We start from the raw sequence: 12,433 nt of genomic DNA on the forward strand, positions 1-12,433 counted from the left end.
GGATGCCTTCAGAATAGAGAATCGTGTCAAAAATCTATGCGGAACGTCCAGTGTGTCGTAGAGAATGCAAGTTAAGGTAAAAGACTGGATGCAATGTATATGTACTATCACATTCTCATGCACGGATGGCATTACAGGTTAGATCGTTGCCGTTTCCATTAGTGGTGTTTCTGTGATACTTCATTTTTATCAGCTTTATTTTTTCCAGGTGGTCTAATTAATTCAAGGTGTTAAAAGCTGTGGCACTACATGTTACATGAGCAGATGTTATATTAGTGGCTGTGCAGATGTTGGTGTTGGTGATGCAGGTGTTTCAATATCCTTGCCCTGGTTTACACTACACATTGAATCAATACAAGTAAATCTTTTTTGCTAGACTTTTATTATAGAATTACTCTGACAATTTTTTCCCAGTTTTTTCTTCCACATTTATTTATTCTTTTTTTTTGTTCTTACCATCACGTGAACTTGTAGCCTAATCTTTAATCATTTAATACCACAAATTTTATCGACTTATTTATCTATTTCTAATCTAACCTTTTGTAAAGATAGATTCTCATATTATAATTCACTGCTCCTTCTATTCATTTAGGTCTTAGAGGGAACTGAATAGGGAAAAGAAAAATCACATTTAGTGAGCTGAATATTAAGGAGAGTTTTCTGCCATAGAAACTTGCTTGAAATTTGCTATGTCTTTTAAAGAATTTTGATATCCATTTGAGCTCAATTCCCTATTCAGCTGATACTAAATTTCAAAAATATATTCCTGCAATTGCAGAATTCATAGTCTGTTAAGGACTTTTTTTTTCCCCAGTAACCTCATACGTTTAGAAAAAATATTTTTTCTTTTATTCTGTTGAGTCACACTATGAAGTTTTTTTTTTTAAGACTTTGAACGGCTACAGAGTGCAATGGCTTTATCTAATGAGTGTTGCCTCATAATTTTGACTCAGAGAGATAGAGAAAAACAGTATTTCTGTGACTGAAGAAATAAAATAACGAAATGTGATGCAAATCAAACACTTCCAATCGAACTGAAACCTGTGCGTAGTGAATTTAACAGATAATCATGTGCAGAAAAAAATTGAAATAATATTTATACTGGTTGTAAACTGTGCCTGTAACTAGAATGTATCAACAAGCATAAACTAGGTGCTGTGCAGTGAAACTTGTATCAATATATCCAGACTATTGACTACTTGGCCTTATGTTTGAAGAGGGATCATAATTGTTTTTCTAATTCTTTTTGGACCTACATGTTGATATTCACTTCTGGCTTCCAAAAATATTTTGGATTTCTGCTTCTTAGAATTTTTCCACCCACTTTCATCATGGGGAAGCACTTATTCCAAAGACAAGAAATGTGTTTGCTTTTTTCTTTTAAATAAAACATACTGGTTATGTATCCCTCTTCAGATCATAACAGTTTGTGTGTGGTTGGTGCAAAAGTGTGTATGTGTGTGACAATTAAGGTAGCTAATTAGCATATATATTCAAAGTGGGTGAGTCCATTCTACCTGTGTGCGAGGGGTGCAAACATGCACACATGCTTGATGCTGTGGTCAAAGTTCTCGCATGCAGGAGGGAAGAACCGAACGATAACCATGCAATTCCAAGCAACTTGCCAGAGAATTTCATTAACAGAGCAAGATATTGATCAAACCCGCAACAAACGGGGGCTAGCCATGACTGAATTTGATTAATGTCAGAAAAATATGTAGATGCATGATGCATTGTTTCTCTTGGCAAATTGCTTTGACTGATAATACATGCTAAACTGTCAGGCTTTATTGATAAGTGGTGAAAAAAAAACAGAACATGCAAAGGATACAATGTAGATGGTGCAAGAGAAGTTGGTTAAATTTAGGAAATATGCATGCAATCATACAGTGTCAATATCATACGCAAAAAAAAAATAAATAAATAACATGCTGGTATTGCAAGCATTAAGCACAAGATTTAAAGGGAATAGGGGGGAAAAGTCATGCAAAAAAGTTAAACATTCCCACAGCATGCAGTGACGTATCAACTTTGCTTCCCCAAAATGCATTGGGCTTGAATGAACTGTCTGGATAAAACACACTTTAAACATTGCTTGACGAATCAAATCTATATATAGATCTGCCTACACACCAATGTATGGTGATGTTCTGGTTTTCCCAGTTGTATTTTTTTTTCTGATCTGGCAAGCAGACGGAATAAGTAAACAACAGCGAAAGAGCAAAGAAATATAAAACATTCTTGTGAGGAAGATTTAAAGGTACATTCTATATAGATACCCTTTCCTTAACTGCTTTTGTTCTTGAAATGCAACACACCACCAAAGATTTGTGAAGGTTTGCGCATGACTGTTTATTTTGGGTGCCAGAAACTCTGGCAAGTCCGAAATCAAGACCAGTTCATTCAAGCTCATTGTTAGAGTTCAGCTATATGACTCTGATTAGATGAGTGAAAATGGTTCGGAGCTAGGCGTGGGGAAGCTGAAGCCAATAAAGATGACGAATCAAACGACATTCAGATGTTATCAGTTCGCTGTAAATGTTGGCAGTTTAGACAAGCATGATCATGAGATTAAAGGAAGAATACGTGCAGTGCATGCAAGTTGTGCAAACATATGAAAGTAGAACATGGACGTTAGTACTACATCTACCCATGCATTGACACACAGGGAAACCATGAAACCCATTTTTAAGTAACATAATATGCAACCCACTGATATAAAAGTTTTACATTTCAGAATAGCACAGTAACAAATGTACACACTTTTGCCTTGCTTTCATACAGCAAATATGTTGATTGGTATTCAAATGAGAACTGAATTGATTAAGGGTCTAGGTGGGGTAGTGAATTGTTCACGTATGTTTCTGAGGACAAGAGGGAATGTCGGTGGAGTTATTTACGATATGGTCGGGGGGGAGGGGGGAGGTGGAACTGTGCAGAATACTCACTACATAGAGATTTGTCTCGGTTGTTCGCGAAGGACACCGAGAAGTCGTCCTTGACGAGGGGCAAAAACGCGCCCTCATCAAGGTAGCAGAGGTTCCCATTATTTTGAACGTAGACGCCGCCGTTGGTAATGCTCTTGAGAGAGACGAAGTTGGCAGTCTCCACGAAAGTGTTATCAAGTATGGCCAAGGCGGCGAACTCTCTATAGGAACACGACAGAATCGTGGATGGGAACGACAAATCATTTGTTAGGCATCCCAGAGCATCGGAGAGAAACAAAAAAAAAAAAATCATTGAGGAGAGAGATTAGCACATAACACTTGTGTTAGACATGCTCTCCATCAAAAATGATTTTTCAGTGACTACCATAATCACTGACGAGAATGATGATAAAAAAGAAACAGAATTGATAATCTACCACGTGAATAAAATGAGGAATGTAAGAAATCATAAAAAAAGAAAGAGTGGTGTGAATACTGGGTTCACTTCCTATGTGCTCTTTGGGATTGATATAACGTGCAAGATGTACAGATGATCCTGTTCTGCGCTGTCCGTCAAGTACCGTCAACGGAGTTTTCTTGCATTACTGACTCTGCTTCTGAAACCATCCGTGAAAAGAGTTGGTTGAAGTTTTTTTCTTTTCTGCACCTGTAAGACGCTTTACCTGTTGGAATTCAAACTTTTGCTGGTTAGTCGGTGAATGGGGTTAGAACTACGTACATCCATGTAAGTTCTACTTCATGCAAGGGTGAACATGCAATCATGTTGCTCACAAAATCTTGTTTGTTCGTTTTTTTTTTTCCATGCAGTCACTAGTTTGGGATTCTCCAGGCCAGCGACAAGCAAAGGGATGGTGCAAGTGATGTTCAGGATGCCAACAAAACAAAAAAAGGGGGAAAAATATAAATAATCGAAGAATGTGGAGGTGGGGGATTGACAGGCATGGGACTTCGTGGTGGTGGGGGGGGGGGGTGGGACTGTGAGGGGATTACTTACGACACTCTTGCGGGTCACGGTTATCTTCGACCGTGATGTCCTGCACGTTCGATTGCCTTATCGACTCAAACATGCTACTCTTGGCGTAGCAGAGTTTGGCGTTCCCCTGCAGGGTGATGTCCCCCGTGGAGACCTGGCGGAGGCTGGTCATCCCGAGGAACTCGAGAAATGACATCGTGACATGGAGAGCCTCCGTCAGCCGGTCCAATCTATGTCGTTTTGGGTTTGTTTGTTTGTTCGTTTGTTTCACGTTCAGTGTGCCAATGGAGAGTCCATGTTTGGAGATGTTTGTTTGTTTGTTTGTGTTGTTGGGAAAGAGACAATGTGCAATGTACATTGAGACACCTGATGCTACTGAAGCCAACTTGAGTGAGGGGAGAGGAAATGTGACTATAAAACTCTTCCCAGTCTATGAACTTGACAAACTAAAATTCAAACCAATCACCAAAGCTATGGCTGATCATGGCAACTTCCTTCCTTCAAACTTGTAACGACAGCAAAACACACTCGAATTATACTCTCCCCGTGTTACTGTTCACCGAGTAATCTCTTATTTGAACTGTCTTTGCGCAACTTCCTTCCTCTAGACAATTCAATTTGAGTTTGACACTTCCTCCTCAACTTTGGTTTGACCTCTGACCTGGTTTATGGTCCGATGTAATTCGCAGATAAATTGTTACAATGTACCCAAACCTTGACCTTTCTTCAACATTTATAAGATTACCTCAGTAGATGCAGCTAAAAAGAAAATTCGGCCTTGACCTTGACCCCCGATTCTCAGCACACCAAAGTTGAGATTATCTCAACAGATTATGCTGATTTTGGAGAAACTTATTCTCATTTGGATTAGACTTCACACAAACTATTTTCAGTTTTGACCAACACATAAATATGTCTTTGGATGCTGTAAAATCTGACGTTGACATTTCACATTTTCTCAGTTTCTCCCAAAGTCCTGTCATCTCTACTCATGTCTAGTAGTCATAGCCAGCATCTGTTGTGTGACAATTAATGAATGTATCATTTTAGACTTTTCACCATTATTAAACCGAAAATACACCTTTCAACATAAGATGAGAAAAGTTGATTTCCCATTATCTATGTTTGTACTAAACTTCATTGAATCACAAAAATTTTTGAAAAATTCCCCCCCCCTTTTTTTTCTTATCACGACCTTAACCTGACTTAAATTGCCATAAATCTATAGTTTGGGAATGTGACAAGTTTTACTAAGAAATACAGACTTATGGACCTAGGATGGAAAAGGAACCTGAAATCTTACACTATTGTACTACAAGGGAGAAAGATTAAACCAAGAAAATATATAACACAAATGAAAAAAAACCAAAACACCCTCGCATCAAATGAAGACCACTTTCCCTCTAGACAAGAAAAAAAAAAAATAGTTGGATAATTATGTAAGCTTGGTTTCAAGGAACTAGGACAAAGAAAATAAAGTGCAGAAAAGTCTAAACCTAATCAAACACATGATAGAAAACCGTTTGAAGACACTTTCAAGATAATTAAAACAAATGGGGGTTTCTCGGGGTCACACTATATGTGCAACAAGGTATTGGACTTGGATGAAGTTACTCACCATGTACATTTTGATTCACAAATGTGAATTAATGCATTTCAGAAGGTCTACATGAAACAAGACATATGTACTGATTTTAATACTTGCTTTATAAACATATATCTTGCAGTCAAAAAATTCACAGCACACATATGGTTCAGCAGTTACACCATGAATTAAAGTAATATGCAATGATAGGACTTTTGGAGCAATACATGTGGTAAATTGTTGGTAATGTTCTAATTGTTACCACCACAAAATAGCTGCAGAAGCCATCCCGGTTATGAGACATGAATCCAAAATATTTCTCTCATATCACATTCCTGACTTCTCTCTTTAAACGGCAGCCTGAAAGCACGGTTTTGCATGCATTTGTTTTGATTATCTTCTGGTGGGGAAATGTAATATATGATAACATACGGTATACATGTAGTGTTAGTTGGCTGAAATGCCAAAAACCACAATTTTTTACTGGTTTTTGATTGAACATGTAACAGTAGCAGACACATTTCACATAATCTCATAAAGTTGTTGAAAATTTAAACAAGGTGTCTTTGAATTTTACTCTCAATATATCATCTAAGTTGTTGACAACAATTTCAAAGCGTATGGAACATGAGAACAGAACACCAAACTTGGGTTACAAAAGCCAAATTTAGAATCTCCACCAGAGATGGTAAAAAGACACCAGCTCAGCATAGTGTCAATGGATTTCTGGATCTCAACCGTAGATACGACAAGATTCTTTTTCTCTTTTCATTCCTTGTGGAGATTCCATGGGTTGAAGGAAAGCTCAGGGCGCAGATTCTTTGAAGTGGAAGCGTGTTCGTATTCCATCAAATGTTTTATACAAATGAATACACACACTAAATATCTCAATCGTTAAATGAAACTCTGTACAAAATCACTTGTACACACAAATGTGTGTGTGTGTATACATATATATATATATATATATATATATCACATAATATAAAATCAAATGGATAAATGTACATATATGTGTGTGTGTGTGTGTGTGTGTGTGTAAGAGAGAGAGACACAGAGAGAGAGAGAATAGTAGAAGAAAAGAAATATACTACGTAGGTGAAGGTAGCATGTGTAAGAGAGAAAAAGAATGAAAAAGAAATAAACGAAAGGTATTACGAAAACAAAAGAAATGAAAAGAAACAGAAAAAAAAAGAAAATAGGAGCAGACCATTCAAGTAAGTTCTGAGAAAAATCCCCGCATTGAAATCAGATGGGGTCTACGCCTAGATTCCTTACCCGTAAAGTGCGCGGCCGTCGATCCGCTCCAGGTTGCGGAAACTCGACAAGTTGGTCAGCTCGGTGTGGTCAGCCTGGACGGACAGGTAGCCGGTGATGTGCTTGACCGTGCTGAACACCTCCAGCTCGCGCGGATGGAAGCCGATGCGACCTTCAAAGATATCCCTGCGAGCGCAGTGCAGACACACAAGGATGAATGAATAACGGCAGTTTGCTCTCTATACATGACTGCTGAAATGCACTTGAAATACTAACAAAAGTACCATGAAACTTCCACCGTTCTTTTCTGTTTGATCGTTTTCTCTTTAAAGTCCACTCGAATACACAGAGTGGCAGTGCGCTTTTAAAGCTTCACATGTGAACATGCAGGCCTCTCTTGGTATGTATCTCACCCTTCCAGCTCCCTATCGAGATATTGATTTATCCTACTGTTTTGATACATATGTGTCCCGCTAAGGATCCGAAAGTTGGGGGAGGACAATTTTCTGAAAATGACATGACATTATTCCCTTACTCTTCTACTTTAATTTCATATATAACACAACTCCTAAAAATACTCGGTTGTGGAGATATCGATGATTTTATTAGCGCATGTCAAGTGGCTGAGGAAGTCAGGGTTACGAGAAAAGCACCTTCAAAGTTTTCCTTCCAACGCTATCATGATCAAAGGGAAGCTAGACAGTTTTCGTGGCTTGACAATAGAAGGCATGCTCCTAGCGACATCCGCGATGTTCATTCAAGCTTAGCGCCAGCGGTCTACGCACGACCAATCAGTAATCAGGATGCCACACACTGACCAATAAGATCACTCCCTCGTTGCTAGGGGTGGAGTCTAGCTGCGGCGCTAAATCCAAATCTTGGGGCACGTTTCTGCTACGTTGAAAGTCGGAAAATCATGGCCCAGAAAAACGCTGATTTCTTGCCTTTCCTTTGATCATATAGCTTCGAAATTTCGGCAGATGATAGACAAGACATTAGACTACAAAATTATGCCAAAAACAGAAATCCGATTGTTTTGACCAATTTTGATGACTTGACTTCAAACTCGATTTTCTCAGCTAAGCCGTCAGCGACTTTAGGATCCTTTTGTTGTAGCGGGTCACATATACATCTACCCAGATATCTATCTGTATATCCAGATACATGTATCTATCCATCTGTTCATATATCTATACATCTAGACAGCTATCTACACTGTATCCATTCATCCAGATATCTATCCACCTATCCAGATAAAATTTTATCACGATATCTATTCAGCTATCCCAATATCAATTACCTATCCAGATATCTATCTATGTGTAGATATCTGGCCAGATATACTATATTTGCCCAGATATCTACCCATTTGTCTACATATCTATCTATCTATCTATCTATCTATCTATCTATCTATCTATCTATCTATCTATCTATCTATCTATCTATCTATCTATATATCTATCTATCTATCTATCTATCAAACATCTATCTATCCAGATATCTATCCATAAATCCAGATAGTTTCTACTCTTTTATCTAGATATCTACCTATCAAGATATCTATCTATCCATATATCCAGATAACTATCCACTTATCCATCCATCTATCCAGATAGCTATGTATCCATATATCCAGATAACTATCCACTTATCCATCTATCCATATACTTTATCCAGATAACTATCTATCCTGACATCTATCCACATATCCAATATCTCTTATCTATCCAGATATGTACCCATCTAGCTTTCTATCTATTTAGATATCAATCTATCTATTTGGATCTTCTTTCTCTCCCTCATACATACCCATGGAGTGACCTGGATGTAATGATGAGGTTTCCGTTGATCTTGGTGCAATTCCTGAACCGATCAAGGTGAGTCTCATCCAAGATTTCTTTGGCTTCCAGCCCGCTGCATGCTGGAAGAATGAAAAGAATGAGGCAAGCGTAACTAACCGCACATGGAATGGACAACAGGAATCTTAGAAAAACGATGCTTCATGGTTGCTTTTTTCATCTCAATGAAAATGTCTATTCCGGCACCTTTTTGAACTATACATAAAAGAAACCTGTACAATGTGAGCCCTCATTGATAGAATTTCTTCTTAAAATGATCTTATAAGAGTGTGACTTCATAATTATTTCCATGCAATCAACTCTGGTGTCATTTCTGAGAGGCATCCTACCGCATATGCAGACAAAACTTTAGCTGATGGTTGCAATTAGCTCCTCATCGTAATCCATACTTGCTGTAAGATGATAATAAACTAGATTTGGTAGAAGGCAATGACCGCAGCTGACCAATACCGATTGAGTTCTACAAGCTAGTAAAGTACTGAAGTGTTTGCCTGTCTCCCTACTCCCATCAGCTGTTCATCCCTCTGCGTAACCACTGCAGGAGGATTTGAAATCCCGACACGACGGGATCATCCAGTGATCCCAAATCTGATGAGATTTGGAGCCCCCCCGAATACTCACTGCTTGGACAGACACCGTCGCACGGGATGCACTCGTTGTCCTGCTCCCGCTTGCCCGGTCCGCAGACTTTGACGCAGTTGTCCCCGTCAATCAAAACATTTTCTGTTGTTAGAGGGTGAGAAAAAGAGCGAGAGAGAGACAGACAGAAAAGGAAAGAGGGGATCAGATGTAATGCAGTGAAAGACAAACACATCAAGCATTTGTTTTTTCAGGATTGCAGTTGCGAACTGACAGAAAATTTGCAGGTTACATGCAAGAACTATAGGTAATGATTTCCACCCAATACATTCCACTGACATACCTTCAAAAAAAAAATATAAAGGTTTTCATTTTTGCATCTGCTTATTGACAGTTTCAAACGGGGCAGACAAATAAATAGATGAATAAAGATACGGATGATTGAACTATTGATAAACAAATAGAGATTGAGGAATGAATAATCGGTGTAGCAGTGCAGCAGCTCTAAGGAGGAAGCGGATGTTGCCTATGCTCCCATGGGTAGCAACAGAGAACATCGTCTCCTCTTTCCTCGATCCACCACCCATCTCGCAAGCCAACCTCTCTTCCGCCCTCGCGTCAGCAATTCATTGTCCCATCTGCTATCGCATGACCTATCTACAGCCGAATCTGAGATCCCTTCGTAGACAGGGACGTCTCATCACCCCAGCACCTGTCTGTCATGCTCCGGAGTGGGGGTGGGTGTAGGGGGTAGAGGGGGGTGGAGGGGATCGAGTGGGGGGAGGGGCTGGGGTCACATGAGCAGTTTTGCACCTGGTGTGCGTGGACATGAGATGCTAAAGTGAATGTGCTGGCTTTTATTACTTCCCCACACCTCCATCAAGCCTTCCCCCATCCTATTCCTCCTCCCCCTCTCAGGGCAATGGGTTTCAACCACTTCTGTCATCCTATACCATCATTCGATACTCTTCTCTGGTTACGGAAGGCAGGGCATCTTCATCTTAACCCTTCATGTGTATGTGCCCGCATACTTAACTACAACTTTCCAAGCTATCTGATGACGTTTTTTTACTCATTCTCTCTCAAATCTTGACTTGTAGGCTCTCCTCCACAGCTAAAATCTGTTTGATCCCAAGCACAACCTTTCTCTATTCTTTCTATACTGTAGTATTATGCAAGACTTGTCTTTCTTTGCAAGAGGACAAAATCACAAAAATGTTGTCTCTTTTGTGGGTTTTCCCATATTTTCATACTCTACGATTTACTGACATCATGAAAAGAAACATGCTCTTCATCTACATCTGATTACACCTTTATATTCTGTTCAGAAGTCGACTTGTCCTATGCTTTATACTCTAATGACTGAGTTATGCGAAGTTGAATAGAAAAGTTTCGCAGCCCACTCAACTGTGACACTGACCCTGACACAGTTCAGCATTAAGTTCACTGTGACGGAACAGCCATTTTGGAGATCGTTCCTTAAATACTCAAGCACTTCTAACGATGCTCTAATTTCTCATAACATTTCGTATGTTTCTCTGGTGTTTGCATGCATGTTTCTGTATGAGTTACCTGGGCAGTTCTTCAAGCACCTCGATCCATAGGAGTATCGGAAGTTTGGGTTGAGGACATTGGTAAACGTGGTCCGGTCGTACTCCTCCCTACGAGGGCAGCTTTCCACACACGTGTTGTCAAGCGAAAATTGACGGCAGGCCTGGAGGTATTGGCGAAGCAAATACAACACATTCCGTTACATTCATATATTATTGGCATTGGGATTCACCATAAATGGTAAAGAGTGTACCTGGGCGATAGCTGGCACTGTGAAAAATTTTTCCCACCTCTTTCGGGGATTCCATCACTAACACATCAAATCCTAGGAGGGTTCCAAGAGGCTTGTATGTTACATATCTCAATAGGTCACACTAATCTTTAAGCCGTTGAAGATGAGTCCTGAGTATACTTGGGCAAGTGTCTGGGAAATGCGTGTTGGAGCAAAATCAGTCTGTCCTCAACAGGTTAACTCAGGAGAGCTCTGTTTTGGTTTTTTGTTGTTGTTGAGATGAATCTTATTTTTTTCCTGGGAGCCACCCGCAGAATCAGGAAGACTGGCTGCTATAATCTGGCAGGTATTCGAACCCTGGTTCCCCTGTCTAGAGATCCCAGCACCTTGTCGCTCACTTCACAGATCTCCTCGAAAGCAGTTAATCTTTACAGAAAACTGTACAAAACAGCTTTTAAAATGGGGGAGTCTTAGAATGGCTTAAAATAGTAGCATGGCATACGGTGGAATAATTAATCCATTCAGGATGAGTTCTAAGTATACTCAGGCAGGTGTCTATGGGAAATGTGTGTTGTAGCAAAATCATAACGTCCTCAAGGGGTTAACATGACAGAAGATGGTAGGGGAGGCAGTCGAAAGGGTGAGAGAGAAGGGTAGAGAGGTAGCTTACCAAGCAGCCGGCGTTGGTGGAGTTGGTGCAGCCCGCTGCACAGCTCCTATGGCAACAGTCGGCCTGGGTACGGCCCCGACACCGGTAGTCACAGGTGGAACTGCAGATCTTGAGGGTCACTGAGATGGAAGGATGATCCGCAAAAAGAGAGAAAGAGAAAGAGGATTTGTAGACAACTGCGAAGTATTGCTGACAATTTTTTTTTCTCTATACAAGCAGACCTCAGTTTGTCATGTGAATTTCCTCTAACATTATGATGTAACACGGTGAAAAAAAAAATCTGATAGATATTGTGGTTAGGTATAACAATAAAAAAATAGTTAAAGGAAGTCTGAAGGTTTTGTCTTTTCCCTGTCAGCAAGACATGTACAAAATTCATGACAATTTTGACATATGCACATCACGAAAAACCTTCACATAGCTTTTGACATTGACGTATACACTAACAGTTCTGGAAAAAAAAAGGAAGGAAGCAAAACATGATAGCGATACTTTTGAGATTATGTTAATTCAAAGCTCTTCGTAATCAACATCTCATGCCATGTGCAGCTGGTGGGATGTACCGGGAGTCCACCTATGTTCGTATCCGCAATGCCATGCAGCAAGGGTTGTTTTTTTTTCCTTTCAGGAGTGCGCCTTTGGGCATCTCACCATCGATCAGGTCTAATTGCCTCTCAAAGGTGACTAATTAACTAAATGGACGCAGTCGTGACCTCCGTGCGCTCGACCTAATTGGGCCAAAAAAAGGGTGAATCATTTACTGCAATCTGGAGCTA

At 39.8% G+C, this 12,433-nt stretch overlaps 1 protein-coding gene across 1 annotated transcript in view; it reads right to left on the bottom strand.

The window, feature by feature from the left end:
- LOC140245489 (receptor tyrosine-protein kinase erbB-4-like) overlaps positions 1 to 12,433 on the bottom strand; it is a 178,432-nt gene that overhangs the window by 48,400 nt on the left and 117,599 nt on the right. The window contains exons 5-11 of the mRNA XM_072325059.1: positions 11,658 to 11,776; positions 10,777 to 10,918; positions 9,247 to 9,348; positions 8,576 to 8,687; positions 6,785 to 6,949; positions 3,424 to 3,431; positions 2,949 to 3,146 (exon numbers count right to left, since the gene is read on the bottom strand). Of these exons, the coding sequence (XP_072181160.1) occupies positions 2,949 to 3,146; positions 3,424 to 3,431; positions 6,785 to 6,949; positions 8,576 to 8,687; positions 9,247 to 9,348; positions 10,777 to 10,918; positions 11,658 to 11,776 (846 nt within the window). The remainder of the gene's footprint in view (positions 1 to 2,948; positions 3,147 to 3,423; positions 3,432 to 6,784; positions 6,950 to 8,575; positions 8,688 to 9,246; positions 9,349 to 10,776; positions 10,919 to 11,657; positions 11,777 to 12,433) is intronic.

Source organism: Diadema setosum, chromosome 22 (assembly GCF_964275005.1).
Source record: "Diadema setosum chromosome 22, eeDiaSeto1, whole genome shotgun sequence".
NCBI classification, from domain to species: domain Eukaryota; kingdom Metazoa; phylum Echinodermata; class Echinoidea; order Diadematoida; family Diadematidae; genus Diadema; species Diadema setosum.